Source organism: Natator depressus, chromosome 11, assembly GCF_965152275.1.
Source record: "Natator depressus isolate rNatDep1 chromosome 11, rNatDep2.hap1, whole genome shotgun sequence".
NCBI lineage: Eukaryota > Metazoa > Chordata > Testudines > Cheloniidae > Natator > Natator depressus.
The window spans coordinates 17,177,359-17,197,654 of NC_134244.1; the positions used below are offsets into that span (position 1 = coordinate 17,177,359).

A 20,296-nucleotide genomic window follows, 5' to 3' on the forward strand; every position below is an offset into this window, starting at 1 on the left:
TATCTGCCCTTTGTGGATCTAAGTGCACAGTTTTTAACAGCAAAGACCACCAATCCTAATAGGGGCTTTGGGGCATTCCCATAATACAAAGAATACATAATATTGAAGTAGGAACAATTAAAATTTGTACACCACCCAAAGCAGTTTAATTTATTGTGTTATTTGCAATATTTCCCATTTTAAGTACAGAAATTACTCCATGATAAAGATAAATGCTGTGGTGTAATTAACATCCATTTTTTTTACTGGCACTTGTACTTTTAGGCCACAAGCCTGCAAACACGCATACACACACATACCATTACACACTGGCAGTCCCACTGAACTCAGTGGGACTATATTCAATTCAGTTTGTATATATAAAGATACTCATGTGTGTGTTTGCTGGATTGGGGCCTTAGCATATGTCTTTCATTCCTTTGTGAGCTCTTGTTTTATATGTGATAGTTAATGCACATTCTGCTGGTCCATCAAAATAAGTGTTTTTTACTACTCTCTATAAATACATTTGTACAGTGCAGTAACATATCAAAAGACTTATGTTTACAGTTGAGGCAAAATATTCATTGGTATAGAATTTATGCACTGAGTCCAAATTACTTTGTATTCCAAGTTCAGTTCTGAAAGCAAGTGTTTATGAATATGTCATTTTAACATTTAATATCACAATAAGGCCACTGACAGCAAATTGAGAGCCTGATCCTGAAAGTTGCTGAGCACATGCAACTCTTATTCAAATCAATGGGAATCAACAGTGTTCAGCATTTCTCAGGGCTGGCCCTACTTTTCTCTCAAATACTGTTTCTTGAGGAATGGATTTAATATTTTGCACAATTTTCTTTGAGATACAGATATGCATTATGAGCAACCAAATTTCCATTCGACTCACGTCACCAACTTGATAACCTTATATATTCACATAAGGAATCTTTTCTGCTACATGCTTAGTGTTCTCGTTATCTAACGTCATTATTACAGGGCTTCTGTTAATGGAAACAGACATTAGGGCAGAAAGAATCTTATTTCCAGTGTAATTGGCACTTTACCTGAGGAGACTGGTTTTGGAAGGCGACTTTGAAAAGGTTGTACAACTTTGGCAGTCATGGCAGGATCAGATGTTGAATGACTAATCATGCTTTCCACAGATTCTGGGCTCTTAGCTGTTGAAGGCACTTCTCGTTCAAGAGTTTTGGCTTTTATTGAAGGAGCTAAAGGAAGGGCTTGCTCAGGAGACATGAAGACTTCAGTTTCTAAAGTTGATTCTTGCTTAGAAATATATCGTCCAGTTGACCGGTTTCCTGAGTCTGGGAGAGGGAAGGTTCCTATCCCACTGTCCAATGTTCTCATCTGGCAGCAAGACTCTAAGATACAGGAAGATTGTGTGATGGGAGTGGAGCTAAAGGAATCACTAGTATTTAAAGACAGTGAAAGGGGCTATGGGGAAAGAGGGTATCTTGAAAGGAAGGTTTTAAGGAAAGAAAAACATTTCACATTTAGCAAGTGTCAGTTGCAATTGCAACTTCTAATATTTCACGTGAAACATCTTTTTCATTAAACACAACAAAACATCACATTCAAATACAGTTAAACCACAACAAAAAGATAAAAGACAAGACATTCTAAGTTGCATGACTTAAACTCTTGTTATGACAATGGCTAAAAAGGCATGTACTAGAAACTAATTACTGCTCTTAATGGTTGATACGAATTTCTTTGAGCTACATTATATTTTAACAGTTTGGAGAGAATTCAGAGAAGACCATTAACATGATTAAGGGCTGGGGTAGGCTTACAGGAAAAAGTAAAAGAATTAAGAGTGCAGTGCTCTCCTTCCCATGTGCAACATGTACAACAGGAGCTCGTTCTTCCGTGAGGAAGGAAAGGGGTGCTAATGTGCCACTGCCAGAAGTCATACCACCAATTCTTGCAGATGACCAAGATCTACAGGGTTACCTGGAGATATCAGCCTCTGAGGGTTCCCCCACAGGCCTCCCATAGCAATGACAAGACAGCTCACATCCCTGCCTTCTCACACTTTGGCTCAGCTGATGTTATCTAGTCACACATGCCCTATGCGCTGTTTATTCAAATTGCAGAGGAGCAGTTACTGCTGATCAGGGAAGCAAGTGTTTTAGTTGGTAAATTCCTGACAGGGGGACATGACTCAAAGCCTCACACCAAATCCCTCCCCCTGCGTCTTCTCAAATGAGTGGTGTTCGGCTCCACCATAGCAGCCATGGAGTGGAGATAGGGATGCAGCTGCATAATCCTATCCCCTCCCTCTCTATTCACTCACATAGTCTTCCCCTCTGACATACCTAGCTTGGCCAAACAATCCTGAGAGGGTATTATGGCAATTGACCTATATTTTAAGAGCGTAAATACTGAGGAGGAAGCTTTAGGACTAATGGCTTGAAACTAAGCAAAATTTAGGTTAAATATCTGGAAACATATCCTGACAGCAAGATCTATCAGGTGGTTGCAGATACTCCCCAAAGAAGTGGTGGAAGTCCCATTGCTTGAGCAATTTAAAACCAGACTGGAAAAGGGACTTGAGAGTATATGGTAGCAAGCAATTGTGCCCTGGTAGGACACACAGAATATGACTTAATAGATCTTCTCCATCTCTGTTTTCTATGCTCCTATGTACTGATCTTTTTATGATATTCCTATTTGCTATTTAACACCATCATAGTTAGCAGTGCTCTGTCAAGTCATGTTCTGTTATTTTTCCTCTGCAGCATTTCTAATATTTGAAAACATTTCTCCCTTACACATTTTGCCTGTCTGCTTCTGAAATAATGGCTGTTTTCACTTAATATATTTATCTTAACTTGATATTGGTATAAGAACTTATCTTTGCCTCCCTTCCACCCCCCAAAAAATTGTTAGGTGGCTATTTATTTTTTCAGTTTCTTGTCAGAGAAGTAGTAGTTTTATCTATCTATCTCAGGTACTTATATGCCTGCTAATTACTGTAGTATATGAGTGCATCACAGTCTTGAATGCATTTATCCTCAGAACACCACTGTGAAGAAAGGAAGTATCATTATCCCCACTTTACAGATGGGGATTTGAGGCACAGAGAGCGACTTAGGACTTGTCTACACTTAAAATGCTGCAGCGGAGTAGCTACACCTCTGTAGTGCTTCAGTGAAGATGCTATATATGCAGACTGAAGGGGTTTTCCCATTGGTGTAGGTGCTCCACCCCTCTGAAAGGAGGTAGCTAGGTTGAAGGGAGAATTATCCTGTCGACCTAGCACTGTCAACACTGGGTTAGGTCGTTTTAACTGCATTGTTCAGGGGTGTGGATCTTTCACACCCATCTGCAATGTAGTTATACTGACCTCTTTTCCTAGTGCAGACCAGGCCTTAGTGACTTGCCCAAAATCAAACAGGAAGCCTGTGACAAGGCAGGCAAGAGCCTTAACAATTGATCCATCCTTCCTCTTTTTTAGTTTTAATTGCTCTGGGTTTTTTTTAAAGCCACAATAACATAGCTACTTAGAATTCTGTGGACTGTTCCTATCAGATTGTAACAGTGTTCAAGTAAGTTACATTCAATGAGTCAGTCCTGGTAACATGCTACATGGACTAGCAGGGGTTAGAAACCCCATGGATAATAAGCAGACATCATTTACTGACAGGGCTCCTACCAACTAAAGAAAAACGGGAGTGAAGAAGCGATTTCGATTAATTTCTACTTAGCTGGAAGGATGGTGACTGATGTGGAGATCTTAGTTTGGAGAGGTATAGATCAGATAACAATGGAAAGAATTCCAGGGCTTCAGCAAAGACATGGGATAAACTAGGAGGGATAAAAAGAAGACCATATTTTGGACCCTAAATATCTTAACAGCATGCCTTTTATGGTCTGCAGTGTTATTATCGGGCCTGATTCTGCATTCCAATTTCATTGGAAATTCTGCAAAAGAAGAGCTTGTAAGATCAAGCACACATCTTGTAACTCTTTTCCATTTACAGCCATTCTTTTCCATCATGTTGTTTTAAAAATATTCTATATTAGAAACAACAGTCAGTCCTTCCTAATTACAGCACACCGATGTCTGGTACTGGACTCAAATCAAACAACGGATGCTGATCATGCAAAAAAGTAGCAGTGGCCTTCAACACAGGAAAATTGGAAGTGAAAGACTATCAACTCTTTTTGGAATAGCTTCAAGAAAGAACACATCTCGTGCCAGAGAATCCCTCTTCCTCATGACTCATCTTTACAAATCCTAGGAAACCTAACATCCATGAAAGATAGAGCTCATAATCAAGATAAATGACTAGTAAGGACTGTGCTGATTGCCAAAAAATGATTCTTGAAAAGTGGAAATCCCCAACTGTTTCTAAAATAATTGATTAGATGAGAGAGTGACCTGGGAGCACAAAGTAAGTCTCACTTAATAAACATAAATACTTTTAACCAAAATAAAATCTTCTGTAGAATGCTGTATCTGGCTAACCATCTTTGTAAAAGGAAAAGATGCTATGTTGTAAAACAGATTTTCAAAGGAGCTCAGTGCCAGGCTTTTAGTGCAGAGCACCCACCACAGGATCTTGGTTTCCAAAAGGGCTCAGTATTCAGAAGCTCCCACTGTGACACTGGTGGCGAGATTTTCCAAAAAGATGTGAACCCAACAAGCTATAATCTGTCCCTAGATCTAAACACAATGAACATCACAACTTTCTATGTAGTGTGCTAACTTTTCAATGTGCATTACTGCTTTATACCTGAAAGCTTATTTTATTAATACAAAAAAACTATTGTTCATAGATGTGTGGGTTTTTTCCCCGAAGAATGATTTGCATTATTAAGTGAATGAGTATTAAGTATTCCTGTGTGCTGGATTTTAACTTCTATGAGGCAACTGCCAAATCGAAGTATGTGGAACACTCATCAGGGATGGCTCCCAAGCCAAACTGCTTAAGCCCAAATATGACTCCTTCAGGTTCTCTTAGCCCTGTGCTGGGGTTTCAGTTGGAATACTTACATTACTAAGTGCTGGTCAGTATGTGTAAGGTTGCATAATCAAACTCAAAGATATAAAATGACTCAGCAGAACATTAATGTGCCAAAAGGAGTAATATTTGAGCTTAACTGCTATGGTTAGGGAGTCTTCCCTGGCAAGTATGCCAAATTCCTTGGAGGGGAGGCGGTGGTGGTTTGTTTTATTTGTATTTTTTGCCTCAGGGAAGAGAGGCACTATTCCACAGGCATGACTTTGTTATAGTGATCACAGTCTTACCATCTGCCATACTACTGACCAAATAGTCAAGAATCAGTCTCTGAAATACCGAAAGAATTTTTCCTTTGCCTGGAGTTGATTCTGCCTACAAAACAAAAGTCCCTATAACTCCTGTGCAGATGCGTTCTTCCAAACTGAAAGCAGAAATAGGCCCATGACTTTGAGACATTTACAGGAGATCACAAACCTCCTCACCCCAGAAGGGGACCTTCTGACACCTTGTGACAGGCAGCAAACAATACTATCTCCATATTTCCCTATGGATGGCACAACTTGAGGAATACCTCTGGGTTTAGCGAGGTTTCCTCCGACAAGCTGTTACTTCTACACAAGGCATTGGCCATTACGCTCTCTGATCTAAGAATTGACTGAACAGTTATGCATGTGTAGGAATTTCAGTCTAACTTCCACATTTTCATAGATAAGATGATCATCCAGTCTGGTCTGGATTCCCCTAGTCTGGTAAGGTAGACATCATGGTACTGTAGTCTGACAAACCTTGGACTTTAGTGTCCTGTGGTAACAGCATTGAGACCTCTCCAGACAAAAAGCAACTGCATATTTTATAGTCTGAAATAGGTCTCTGAAAACTTAGCAAGATTTAAAGAGGGACTGGATGACTATATTGATAAACAAGAATATCTAGAGTTCTAATGTTAATGTTAATAGAAAAATTTTGTAAGGGATATAAAACATGCTTCAGGATTTACACCAATCTCTAGCTATTAAAATGAGACCTTCATGGGGGCAAATTATCCCACATCCACCTTCTGTGGAGTCTTTCAACTTCCTCTGAAGCATCTGATGCTGGCCACTGTCAGAGACAAGTTACTGAAGTAGACGGATGTTGGGTTGGAGCCAGTCTGACAAGTCCTGTGTTCCTATGGTATGCCCCATTCACTGCTTACTTAAAAATCAGACGGTAGAATCCATGCATCTCCCTAAGTAAGGATTAGTCAGGGTAGGTTGGCAACCATGGACAAATATTTCATCTTGTCAGGACACCTCATCCTGGTATAGAAATGAGGCCTGGTGTAGGATACATTAAAATGATTAGATTTTTTCTCTTTAAAATACCAGCAACACATTCACAGAACTCATCACTGGCCAAATTCCTGGGTTGTTTTAAAATAATCACATTACATAAAAGAAGCGTTCTTACATAAGACACCTCTTGTTTCCAGTTTCAGATAATATGCAATTTGGGAAATCATTATTTGAAAAAAGAAGACAAGATGAACAGTACAACAAGAAACCCAGAGGGCCTGATGCTTCTGTCCTTTCTCAGGTTAAAATTCCAAATTGATGTAAATAGGGGAGTTTAGCCCAAATAAGGACTCCTAAATGAAAAAAAAATAAATAAAGCATGTACATGGAGGAGCCTCTTCACAAGGCTTGGCTTTGTCACTCTTATCCATACTGAATAGTACCTTACTCTGCAAGTACTGATTTCAATGAGGCTGCCTGCAAAGTAAAGTACTATTTAATGTGAGTAATGAGGCAAAATCAGGGCCTACATAACTTTGAGATTAGGTACAAAGAAGCACTCTTGGGTTGAGCTTCCACAAACCAGAGTTCAACCTTAGAGAGAGCGTGAATCTCTGAAAACAGGATTTTATAATGGAAGTGATGACATAGCCTTTCAGTACAGCTTCTTAGATGCACTGCTCCAATAATTTACAAAAATATTCTTATTCAGAAAAAAAAAAAAGGCATTGGCAATGTATTCTCTTCTTCTGGATACTTGGTAGAGCTTTCCAAAACACCTGATCTGTGAAAATGGTGGATCAAAGACTCACATTCCACTCATAAATTCTTACCAGATGTTTGGTTTATTGAGGAGTTAGCCAATAATCTGAACAGATCTCAATTATTCCTTAAATAGGAGTTTAATTCCAATTAATTAAAAGTATTTGTAGGGTTTTTAAAATATAAAGCAGTGTAAGTTCTAAATATTGCCAAGTTTGGGGATGCATTTACATGCATGCATATATAATAATGATTAAATAATCCTTAGAGTGCCTTACATTTGAAATAAAATGAATGAGCCCCTGATCAGCAAAGCAATTAAGTACATAGCCATATTCAAAATAATGGGACTATTTATGTGCTTGAGGGCAAGTGTATGTCTGTGTGCTTGCTGGATAAACAAAATATATGTTTCTGGACATGTGTGCAGACAAGGAGTTATATCTCTCTATATCTCTCTAGTTTTAGATTCCAGCATGCCCTAATCAAAGCATTGTCTTGTATTGACCTGTGCTAAGATTGACAGAGGATGGTCAAAAGTCAATCCCACTTCGCTAAACGTGTCAGGATTTCTGGAAACTTCGCTAATCACAACAGCTCTGAATCAGACGGCATCACAAGGTTAACACAAACATTTTTGCTGGTTACCTTAATGTAAACAAACAACATTACTTCTATTTCAAAGTACAGAATTCCTTTAACAGTTATAACTGTAGTAGAACTAGGAAAAGTGTACACAATACTGGCTACCAGAGCTAATTTTAATGGCAAGTCATGTAGATTGTCACATTGGCTATCTAAACTTAAAAAATAACAAAATGTTTTTAGGGACATAGAGAATCTGTGTTCAAACAGTATATAGGCAGCTCTCATTAAACCTGGCTTCCTGGGTAGTGTAACTACAACTACCATAGCCCACAGGGTCTTAATTTCTTTCATCTTAATGGTTCGCTTTATGTAAAAAAGGTTACATTTACCCTTGAGTAGAGGGCACACATCACTAGAACTAGTGGGGAAAAAAATCACACAGACATTTTTGAATTTTTGGCCAAAAACCCAAAAGTGTTTGGTGGAAATCCTTTGGTTTTTGGCTGAAATGTTTTGACAAGAAACCCAAAATTTTTCACAGAAAGCAGACACTTTTCACAATCAAATTCATTTAGTCAAAACCTCAGTTACCACTGAAAAACAGTTTATGGAAAATTCTTGACCCATTCTGCTCACCACTTAGCCCTCAAAATAGTGTTTAAAGTGATACATAACTCTTGTGTGGGCTGTCTGCACAGGGGTGAATGACTGCACTGAAAATGAAGGAGACATATTCAAACCACTAAAATGAAGCCCCCCAAAATATTCTGACAAGTGCTCTTTCTTTGCATGAGAAATTCATCCTGTCTCTAAAAGTTACACTGGCATATGCAACAGATGATATGATGTGGCTTTTGAGCCAGATATGAGCACAGCTAATTTTTTTGGTATTTTGAAACATGCCAGATTATTAATTATCACTCTTTCTTCTTTCATAATAATATCTCCAGTGTAAATAGATCTCTGCAAAACTGCTTTACCAGTTAATAAACATCTTTAAACTACATGTGGTATTGGCAAGAAGAATTTAAACTACAGATGGCAGAACAGATCTCTTTATTTGCACATCCTTCTCTTCATCTGCAGTGCTAACGTAACTACAAAAAAAATGTACATAATTCTGCCAAACTGATGTCAGTTTTCAAGCAGATTATTCCTTTTGGGCTTATACTACCATTTGATATAATTAGTCAAAGATGAATGCATCAGTTGTTTACTGTCTGGATTAGAAGCATGACCAATATGCACACCTGAAGAAGCTAAGCCTACTGTAGGTACAAATCAGAGGAGAATTAAGAGGTAACGATTTGTATGGACATGATTCTCTTCTCACTTACAGTAGTTTTACACTGATGTAATCCTATTAATTGCAATGGAGTTTTTCCTAATTTATACCAGGGGACATGAGAAGAATCAGGCCCTGTATCTTCAAACTGATTAATCTAAATATGAGCTTTGCCCAGACTCAGGGTTGCTCAAATCCGGGTTGCAGTTCAGATCCAATTATAATTAAAATTTTTCTATAAAACTATGTTGTGGTCCTTATTTGTCCTTCCCCACTTATCCAACCATGCCTCTTATTGTCTCACCCCTTCTCCTGCCTTTCTGCATTCCATCCAACTTCAATACCCTCACTGTACAATTCTCCCACAAATATCTGCATGCTCTTTCCTATGACACCCCTATCCATGGAACTTCCTGTCTGAGTGGAAATACCAGACCACTACCTTCTCTTCGTTCACCCACCTCTCCAAAGACACACTTCTGCCTACAACAATAAGTCAGACACATTTATTTGTAATATTGATAGCAAGTAATAATAATAATCTTCTGCTCTACCATATTGTATGCTGACTTTTACCATATACTGTTATTCCTGTCCATCTTCCCTCTCCCATTTTGTTATCCCTCTTCTTGCATTATGACAAGACAGATTGTAAGCTTTTTGGGGCAGGGATCATGGGTGAAATCCTTGTCCCTATTCAAATCAACAGAAGTTTTGTTAGGATTTCATCACATGTATTCTCATTTGTGATTTACCTAGGGCATTTTTGGGCAATGTCCATTATTTTTAAGAACAAAAGTTGTAAAAACAAAATTATTTATGGACACTTGCACTTGTTCCTTATCTTTCCCAAAACATTAGTTGTTCCTCCAATTTGTTATAATTATTTACTGGGAAAAGATTTACATTTTAGCCAAGAAAATTAGACATTAGAATAACAAGTTTGATATGCCTTAACAGGAATAGTAGGGCCTTTAATTGATGTAAGGTGAAAATTCTAGCTCTGTGTGTAAGACTCATTGTGAATTTTTAACAAAATTGAATTGCACCTACAGGATGTGAACAGGGTCAGGGTAGAAATGGGTTTGTTTTGGAAGGGATCAGACTCCTCCTTTTTGACTATACATAACTTTGGCTGTACATTCTCACCTGCCAATCAGCATTAATGATTTGCAAGTGTGCTTAGGAACTCCCAACTGATGAATAATAGATGAAGAGAAGGTGAAATCCTCAAATCAAATGTACAGGATGAATCCAAGTTAAGCAAAATAAATGATAAATTATTGCTGTAGCAATGCAGAAGTGTGGCTATTCCTGATTCTTCCATAGTTCAAACGTGTAGTACCGCAGCCTGAGAAAGGATAGTCAGTGTATGTAGGTACTAAACTGGGACTCAGGAGATTGGGGCTCAGCCACAGGCTTTGTATGTGACCTTGGGCTAGTCACTTAGGCCAGGAATTTTAAGGGATTTAGTCACTTAAAGATGCACATAGGTGCCTAGTGGGACTTTCAAAAGCACCTGGGCCTCTAACTTCCATTGAAATCAATGCGACATGGGCACTAGGTGCTTTTGAAAATCCACTAGGCACCTAACTGTATATTTAGGTGCCTAAATACCTTTAAAAATCTGTTCTATAAAGAGCCTGAGACTTAGGAACCTAAGTCACTTTTGAAAATGAGACTTAGGCATGGCAACGCCAAGTGGAGCAATGCCTCAATACCTTTACAATCTGGGACTTAATTTCTCTGGCTCAGATTTCTAAAGCTATTTAGGCCCCTAACTCTCATTGAGTTCTGTGCCATTGGTTTCAATGGGAGTTAGGCCCCTAAACACCTTAAAAAAAATCTTGCCCTTTATGCTTCAGTTCTCCATCTTAAAGATGAGACTATCACTACTCCCCTACTTCCCAAGAGAGTTGTCAGGATAAAGCCATTCACGTTTAGCACTCAGATACAATAGTGATGGGGCCATATCTACATAGATAAACAGAGCGCCACAGACATAGAGGCTATGAACTGAATCCTAGCAAATGTTTTCTGGTTTTACTCACATTCAGTTGTGACCAGTTCAAACCTCAGTCTCAACCCTAGTACCACTGAGGGTGGAAGCCAGAGTTCACTGACTGGTATTGCTGAAGTCTTAGTCTAGGATAAACCAGGAAACTTGACTGAAAAGGTTGGTAGCCACTGATAACATGCTCTTGTAGGAACCTCGTGTAACTGGCGCGTGGTCTCATTCACGTTAGGAGAGCCTCCTTCACTTTTCTGCTAGTGAACAGACAAGAGCAGTGACAGAGCTCTGAGTCCACACATTTTGTCTCAGGCACTATGAAGTCATTTATAAAAGATGTGCACAAGAAGCTCTGCGTATTGCAAATGCAAAAGACAATGTACTATATTTATTTTAGTAACATCACCGATTTGTTTTTAATAGCACAAAACAGTGCTAAAATAACAGCTATATAAATATTAAATGAGGCTTTAAATAATTTATTAGTTATGCCCAGAGGGTGATTTTACTTAACCGTAATGTAATAACTAGTTATATATATACACACACACACACACACACGTGCAACTAAATGGCTTTATTTCCCAATTAATGTAGTGAAAACCTGTTAACAGACTTTTCTGGGTGACTTTCAGTTGAACTATAATCTTTCTTATTTCAGCACACAAGTTGAGCTCCTCCAGACCAGATGATATTCTAATCACTGTATCTGAAAGCTAACTGTGTGTAAACAGAAAGCAGCAGTTGGTGACAAATTGTCATGATCTAAAGCCAGAACAATGAATACTGATTTCTTTCAGAAAGTGTTTTCCCCATAACAAATGTCTGTAATATAAATGCTAGGTGGTGTTTCAAAAACATCATTAACATGAGTGGTTGGGAACAGCATACTGTACCACTCTGCCTGCTAGAGGCTGGAGAGAGACAAATAATTAATGAAAAATAAATTTGATTTTTTCTGTTTATGAATGGTCCTCAGATTGTGAAATTCTCAGATATATTCAATATTCAAAGTGACGCATGAATTTCTTCAGTGAATATTTCATGCTCGTGGAGATTACTGTTGAAATTGTGCTATGCTGATTAAAGTGAATGAAAAAACAGCTACTGATTTCAACAGGCTTTGGACAGGCTTGAATGAGTTATGTAACTAACTGGTAAGAATGTGAATTTTGAATTACATATTAAAATAAAAAATAAAAAAATAAAAATTTGAAATTCATTTTTTGCACTTCAAGCATATTTCAGCATTCAAGATTAAAATTTGTTTTTCATGAACATTCATGCTCCTAAAACCCATTCCACCATTTGTACAAACAGAACAGAAAATCAGTGTGTGCACAAGTGAAGTGAATTGGAAAAAAACCCGAACAAACATCCATAGAAAGTGTTTTGTAATATTCCCTCTGCTCCACTACAGACATGTGAAGTAGTGTTAATGGGAAATGCATGACCAAAGCTCCATACAGAGAGACGAAGATGTGTCCGTCCACAAGTGGTTTTAACCAAAATATGTACTAACCAAAAGCAATAATCTCTAAAGTGAAAAGTCTAAAATATAAGGAAATCATATTTATATGGAGAATAATGTCTTATACTACCCCAACTAATTGGGATAAGTACTGTATTCTCTATATGCATGATATAAAGTAGGATAAATCGGGCCAGATCTTAAGCTGATGTAAATCAATATAGCTCCAGTGACTTCTGAACTATGGCTCTGGGCCAATGTGTTTAAATGGTATTTTAAATCCTGAAGAATAGTAGATTTTAAGTATCCAGAATACTAATCAGGGTATTACCTGCACATAACTGTAGGAAACATCAGGTTTTCTATCATTCCAATTACATAATTTAGTACTTCCAGGTGGATAAATGTAATGACAAAAAATAAAATGAACAGCAAATCATTGTGACTAACACGGAAATGTTGATCCAAGATATTAATATTCTCCACAGAAAGGAGAGCTAAACGGTATACCATAGCGTTGCTGCAGGAGACTTGGCAATTGTGAACTGTTATGTGTATTATCCGTTTGAAGTAGGAATAAATTATTTGTCTTTGCCAGACTGTGAAGAAGGTAAGTTGACATAAATTAGGAGATACAAATTCATGCTAGTTTCTTATTCACAATAAAAGATTCTCCACCATCTTCAAATGTACACATAAAATTACATTCCATTATTGCAGACTCCTTCATACCATCACTTCAGAAATACTTTTCAGAAGACACTCAATAACCAAACAATAGTTAATGGCCTAGGCAGCACACAGTATCTGCACACACGATTTCTAAAGGCTCTGAAAATTGCATGTGGATCCCAAGGATGGGAACACTCACATGGACAGGGGAGTCATGGATAGGCAGAGATCCCTTGTACATTGGTCACATGCATGACAGAGAGAAAGATAAAGGAGATTTTGGAGACAGGAAGAAACGGCAAAATACAGGGGATGCTGGCTGGGTGAGAATATAAGACACTTGGGGGTGGAGGGAATGGAGTGAGGGAATGAAGAGCAACAGGCACTGAGATAATATTAAACCTGTTCTGGGATGGATCTGAGAGGGAGGAAAAAAACTACAGAGAGACCACTGGAATCCACCAACTGTCTGCACACCCATCCCTTTTGTGTGGCATATTTTGCACTGCTGCTTGGCACATAATTAGCATATGTTATTATTAGCATATGGAACATGACAGCTCCCCACCTGTCTGCATAGCCAAAAAATCCTGTGCCTGTAGACTGAGTGGTGCAGAGATTTTGAAAAGTGCCCTCTCATGGGGGAACACAGAGCTACAGTGCAAAGGAATTGGCAGGGACAGTAGTTGCTTTTGTAGCATAGTAGCAGGTGAAGGTACTAGTCTGAATGGCTTCTTCCTGTAATTAGTTCTGTCCTGTCTGTAAATCTGTGCACGAGTCCATAGGGTTACCCTTTCGTACTATGCCAAATGACTGAGAGAGCATGAGGCACCCTGCCACATCCTCTAGAACGTATGTAGGTCTGGTAGGCTTTGATGTTGCAAGAGGTAAATAGTTTATTTTTAACATTTATTAATATTCAGGCTGCTGAGGTACAGTGGCCGAGTAGGCTGCAAATGTGGCTGATAAGCTGTAGCCCCATTACAAAGTCTCAGTTCAGCGAGCACTCACATTAAAACCTGTGTACAAACTCACAATGGTTGGGTTCTTGTAAGGCTTAATTGTCAACCGGTGTGTGCCCTTAGGGCTTTTGAAAACAGGTTTCATTCTGGGTGTGCAAATAAGTACATGACTACAGGTACCACTGTTCACATATAAATGACTCATTGAACATGTGACCCCTTACCATTTCTCACATCAAACATAACACCTTCAGAGTACAGATTCCAAATACATCAGAAACAGATTGGAAATTGATTCAGTGCTACCAGTGTTGTTACAGCCAGTAACCTAGCGCTCTCTCATCTGTAGAGACTTTTAGGTATTCTATCGCCTTACTTGAGTGCTGAAGGGGAAGATAAAGCAAATATCATTCCTTTATCTGATCATGTGTAAAATGAATCAACCAACCACTGTCTGTGATAAGATGATTGCTAAATGATTCTTCTCAAATTCTATCAATGGCCTGACGAAAAAAATTAAGACGGACATTGATAAGTTACTTTCTCAGGCATGGAGGTTTCATGACAAGAGAGGATTTCTTTAGACCCCAACACACACCTCAGCAGAGGAGTCCCAGGATCTTCCCCAAATCTGAACAACTTCTAATGACTGTACCTATTCCTAACCACATTTTAATTTCAATCACCTTTCTTTACTAAATGGACAGCCTCAATTTGTTCACTGTCATTTGTTTTGTTATGTGATTTCATTTTATCTTGATAATTCATTATTGCCCTCACCTAATCTGCCCACAGTTTTTCAGGACTCTCTAAAGTAAATGTATTTACTCAAATATGTCAGGCGTAATGGGCATATTACAGGATGACATGTGTCAGACTTAATACATAGACCACATTAATTGAGTTTGTTTCCATCATGTCTATCTTCATATTCTCAGAATGGAAAAACATGAAACCAGACAGTTACAACTTACTTAATATCAACATAACAAACTACCCAGCTGCGGCATTTTTAAAAATGGTGAGTGTTGTAATGTTAATTAATGATTTGCTTGGTAGGAAAAGAGAATAGTGGGATAATTTCATGCATATTTACTAATTATGACAGAGAGACCTTGATAGTACCGTTAGGTATGAGGATGGAATAACACTAGAAAGGAAAGCATATTTCCCAGCCTACCTACAAAATGATCCATATTTGGTTCTGGGAATTTGCCTTACTGCTGAAGACACTTAAAGACCTACAAGCCATGAAAAAGCAGCCTCCAGTGACTTAAAGGGCTCAGTTGGGAAAATGGGCTGAGCAGGAGGTATTCTTGGGAACCTGCTCAGTATATATTAGGTTTCAGGGCAATGTGAGCAGGAAACCAACTAGGTTCACTGATGCAGGCAGCTGATGAGAAATGATCTGAGGACTTATGCTTCTCTTGCTGGATAAGAAGGATCCATGGGAGGAGCAGTTCTGAATAGGGGCTTTACAGAGATGTAGTTGGAATGTCAAGAGACTGAATTGGAGAGTAAGATTGTTTGTTTTTAAAGGCCTAGATTCCAGAAGGAAACCTAGCATCTGGAACAAAGGCACATTGACAAGAAGCAGCAGAAACAGTATCTATGGAGCCACATAAAATGTATGCTCAAACCCATGGTCTGATCAAGAGTAAAGAGCAGGTTTGGGGTTCTTTTGATGAGAGTGAAAGTGGGATTTGACAGACAATTTGGGGCAGGGAAGGTGATGGGAGGAATAGGGAGGGAGAAAATTGATCCCTCCTACCGCCCACATCTGGTTATTACATAAAAACATAATGGCTATACTGGGTCAGACCAAAGTCCATCTAGCCCAGGATCCTGTCTTCCAACAGTGGCCAATGCCAGGTGCTTCAGACGGAATGAAGAGAATAGGTAATCATCAAGTGATCCATCTCCTGTCACCCAGTCCCAGCTTCTGGCAAACAGAGGCTAGGGATACCATTCCTGCTCATCCTGGCTAATAGCCATTGATGGACCTATCCTCCATGAACTTATCTAGCTCTCTTTTGAACCCTGTTATAGTCTTGGCCTTCACAACATCCTCTGGCAAAGAGTTCCACAGGTTGTCCGTGGCACTTAGGCACATTTGATTGATAACCTAAGACTTTTTAAGATGACCCTGGTCAGGAGTTATGGCACTGTCTCCCCACACCACTTTGTCCTTGCACCTCAGTGAAGCTTACAGTGATTGCCATTTTTACCAAAGTGGCCTTCTATTTAGGTGATGTGAATGCACATTTATCAGGAGAAATCTGCTCAAAGAAATAAGCCAAAGCTTTGTCCTACAGCAGAAAGTAAGTCTGTGAGATACAACTCTTAAATACCAAGGTGACTGGTAACTTATAAATACCCTAGATAGATGGATACTGTAGGTAGAAAAACTAATGCATTAATTTATAGCACTCATCTGCCCCTCATTTTATATAGTGTATAAAGCTATTGTAAGTACTGAATCAGACAATATTTGGATGCAGTTTTCGATAAGGATATTATGCATAGATTTTTGATACCACAACAAAAACTTTTAATGCTGACACTTCACTTTATAAGTCAACCCTATTCACCGTCAACAGCATTTTACATCTAGCCAACTTGCTATCAATTTATCTATTAAACTTGCTATCCAGAGCATTCCTGTTTCCCACTGAAATTTAATTTTGATCACTTGTCTTGTTTCTTTTGTGTAAAACTTAAAGGTGTACACCTAAAAATACAATCCTTGCTGCAAAAGACCAATAGCCCAAAATTTCAGGAGCATTAAAAATGCCACTGAATTCAACCAAACATTCTTTTAAAATAAGGAAATCTACAAAAAAAGCTGTGTGAAAAACAGACCTTCCTTTTTGGATCAGATTGCCTTTAAATTAAACTGCAGAACCTTTCTGCAAGGTTGTTCTTGGAAAGCAAAAAACGATGGTATAGGAAAGTGCCTCCTATAAGGTAGAGATGATTATCGAGAACTTTAATGGAATTGAGCACCATAGTACAGCAGAACTATAAAAGAAACCTTGACCTGAGTATATTTTTATTCTGTCACAAAAAACCTAAGTCTACAATGCATTTTTAATGTTACTTAACAGTTTGGATGCCTGACCCTCTGTCTATCTTGAGACTTCCTTAAGCCCCTTTCAATCATTTGTTAGCTTTTCCCCCCTCTGCATTATTGACATATCAACATCTCTAGAGTCTGCCAGTTAACACTGGATGAATTTATCTATACAAACTGACCTGAGCCTTTCGCCAAAACTTTTATCTTCTTTATTTTTGCATGGTTCTGCACTTCAGATCAAATACTCAACATAAACAATAAGGGCCACTGCTGTAGTAGGATAATGCCTCCCCAAGAGCTGTGACTATTATCTCGGTGGCACTTCAAACCCCTGCTCACCTGGGGAAATTAAGCCCTGAACACAAATATCAAACCCATACATCCCACCTGGTAGTATCTTATGCTTTCAACAGACCAGCTAAACGTCTAACTCCAACAGTAAATCCTGAAACATTTTGGATCACTATCCTAATCCCTGTCCTATCAATAATTTGCTTAGCATGCCATCCACAGTGCTGAAACTAATTACAGTGCAGTTAATAATGAACTGATTTTTAATTCATTTTACCAGCATTTCTTGGACCCAAACTCTGCACACAGTGCTCTCACTGATTTCAAGTCACTGTATGCTTTCATTTGACAGCAGCCTTTGTCCCGCAATGATTTAGCCCAAGCAATGGCACACTCGAAATAAAACACAGAAACAATTACATTATGCAGGCTTGTGAGGTGCTGTGCTTTAGTTAAATTAAGAGAAGGCGCAAGAACTCCTAGTTAGAGAAGGGGATTGAGCGCTAAGAGTTCTGGATTCTATTCTGTGCTCTGTTAATCACTAGTAGACTGACCATAGCTTTATTATATCTTATGCCTGTCTTGCAAATTACCCTATTAATAAAATAGGCATAATAATACTTATCTACCCAAAAGAAGTGTTAAGAGTCTTAATTAATGTATGTAAAGCACTGAATGGTCCTTGGATCCAGGTGCAATATAAAGAGAAAATGTTCTAACATTCGTCTCTTTTTTGGCTAACCCAAGGAGTCTATAATATCTTTAAATCTATTTAGATCAAATGCTTAATAATAAAACATTAGCAACTGATAGTTTACACGTTATTTGTTTAACAGGTTCAGGAGGATGTAATTATTGGAAAATGATGAATCAGAGTTGTCTTACATGGTGCCAAGTTTGAAGGCTGTAAAATATTATCTGACTTGCTTGCAGAACTGATACCAATTTAGGCATTTTACATTGACAACTATAGTAAAGAATGTCTTTTTTCTTCAACTCATTCAGTTCTGTTTTGTAAGATTTTAGTTCCTTCAGTTAGAGCATAGAAGAAAAATTACAGTATGCCAAGTTCATTACAATGTAGCTACACAACAACTCACCATAATAAACTTTAAATTATGGTTTTGAAATGACTGCTGAGAAAGTCAGAAATAGAATGTATTTAACGCAGACCAGCTGGAGTCTGGTGTCCATAGAGAGTCATGCTGAGCACTGGCAGCAAAAATACCAACATGGGAACAGACTAGCATAAGAGGAGCATAAAACACAGCAAAGCCTGATTCAGGTAAAAGCATCTCTGTTCAGGAAGGATGTTTGAACATGTCTTTCAGTTGGGCTTAATTCCTACGAAGTAAATGAAACGTAGCATGTTTACGTTCTTTCCTGAATTGGGGCCAGCTTGCTAACACTAAAAAACAAAAACATTGCTTAGGGCCCTTCTATGTACTCCATCTTTTATGTAACAATGACACCTATACAGTGCACTGCTGTGCATCTTCTAAGACATCTATGACATTAAGTGATGAAGCCTCACAACAAACCCTGAAAGAAAGGTCTGTACATTTTAACAACAGGGAACAGACAGCGGGTAGATTCTGTGCCAGAACTCTCAGCCCAAGGGGAGGAGGTGCTAAGGTGGCTTTAAGCCACCTTTGCATTCCTGGATCCTCAGCTGTGTCAGGAGCCTCATTTACGACAGATTCCCAGGGGTGCTCTATGAAATGCAGGACTGGCTTGGAATCACTGCAGTGCTGCCTGGAATTTCCAGAGCACCACATACAGACAAGCCCTCTGTCACTCTTGGCATACCTGCTATACCAGAGCCTATGAAGAGGTCCTCAGAAGGCTGCCTTACCATTGACCATCACAGTGCCTGTATTGGGAAAATCCTCCCCTGGGGCAGATCTGGGTTTTTTAGAGCCCCTTTATGCTGCTCTAGTGCTTTTACCCAGCACTGAAGGACCAGAGCAGGGGTGCCGATGTCACCCAAATAATTTAAGTGGCTTACTCATGGCTATACCATGAAACTGAGGCAGGGCCAGGCTTCCTGTTCAGGAGTGCCTTGAGACTGAGTCCCATGCCGCCTATATACCGTCAGCAGCTTATTTACATATAAGGTGTATCTTTGCTGCAACTGGGAAGTTTGATTTCCAGCATGTGTAGGTGGATACATCCTACATCTGCTCAAGCTAGCTTGTTAAAAATAGCAGTGTAGCCACAGTGGCACAGTGGCAGCCTCTAGGGTACAGACTTGGGTGGCTAGCGTGAGCTGCTGCAGCCGCACAGCTAGTTTTAGCTCACTTGCTCAAATAGAGCTAGCATGTATCTCTCTCCCCGCACTGGGAATAACACTTCCCAGCTGCAGTGCCTTCACATAACCTTCAGTTTATATGGAAAAAAATAAAACAAATTATCAGACTCATAGAAATGTAGGGCCAGAAGGGATCTCAAGAGGTCATCAAGTGTAGCCCTCTGTGCTGAGGTAGGACCAAGTAAACATAGGCCATCTCTAACAGGTGTTTGTTTCAATCTGTTCTTACAAACCGCCAATGACAGGGATTCCACAAACTCCCTTGGAAGCCTAGTCCAGAACTTAACGACCCTTATCAGGAAAAAACTTTCTACCTATATCACACCTAAATCTTTCCTGCTGCAGATTAAGCCCATTAGTTCTTGTTCTTAACTTCTATGGGCACAGTGAACAATTGATCACCATCCTCTTTATAACAGCCATTAGCATATTGGAAGACTGTTAACTGGTCGTCTTTGTCATTGCCATCTCCTGAGCAGCCAGCCCTAGTAGTCTGAGCCAGAGTCCACAGTCATGAGACGGGGTCAAGAGTCAGCTGGGTCAGTATACCAGGAGGTCAGAGGCAGGAGACAACTGGAGATCAACACCACAAGATAGATGCCAGGAGTCACACGGAGTTGGGA

At 39.1% G+C, this 20,296-nt stretch overlaps 1 protein-coding gene across 11 annotated transcripts in view; it reads right to left on the minus strand.

Moving 5' to 3' along the window:
- Nucleotides 1-20,296, minus strand: part of NCKAP5 (NCK associated protein 5) — a 587,437-nt gene that overhangs the window by 42,407 nt on the left and 524,734 nt on the right. For all 11 annotated transcript variants that reach the window (XM_074967251.1, XM_074967249.1, XM_074967241.1 and 8 more), the window contains one exon: nucleotides 1,047-1,361. In XM_074967251.1, coding sequence (XP_074823352.1) covers nucleotides 1,047-1,361 — 315 coding nt within the window. The remainder of the gene's footprint in view (nucleotides 1-1,046; nucleotides 1,362-20,296) is intronic.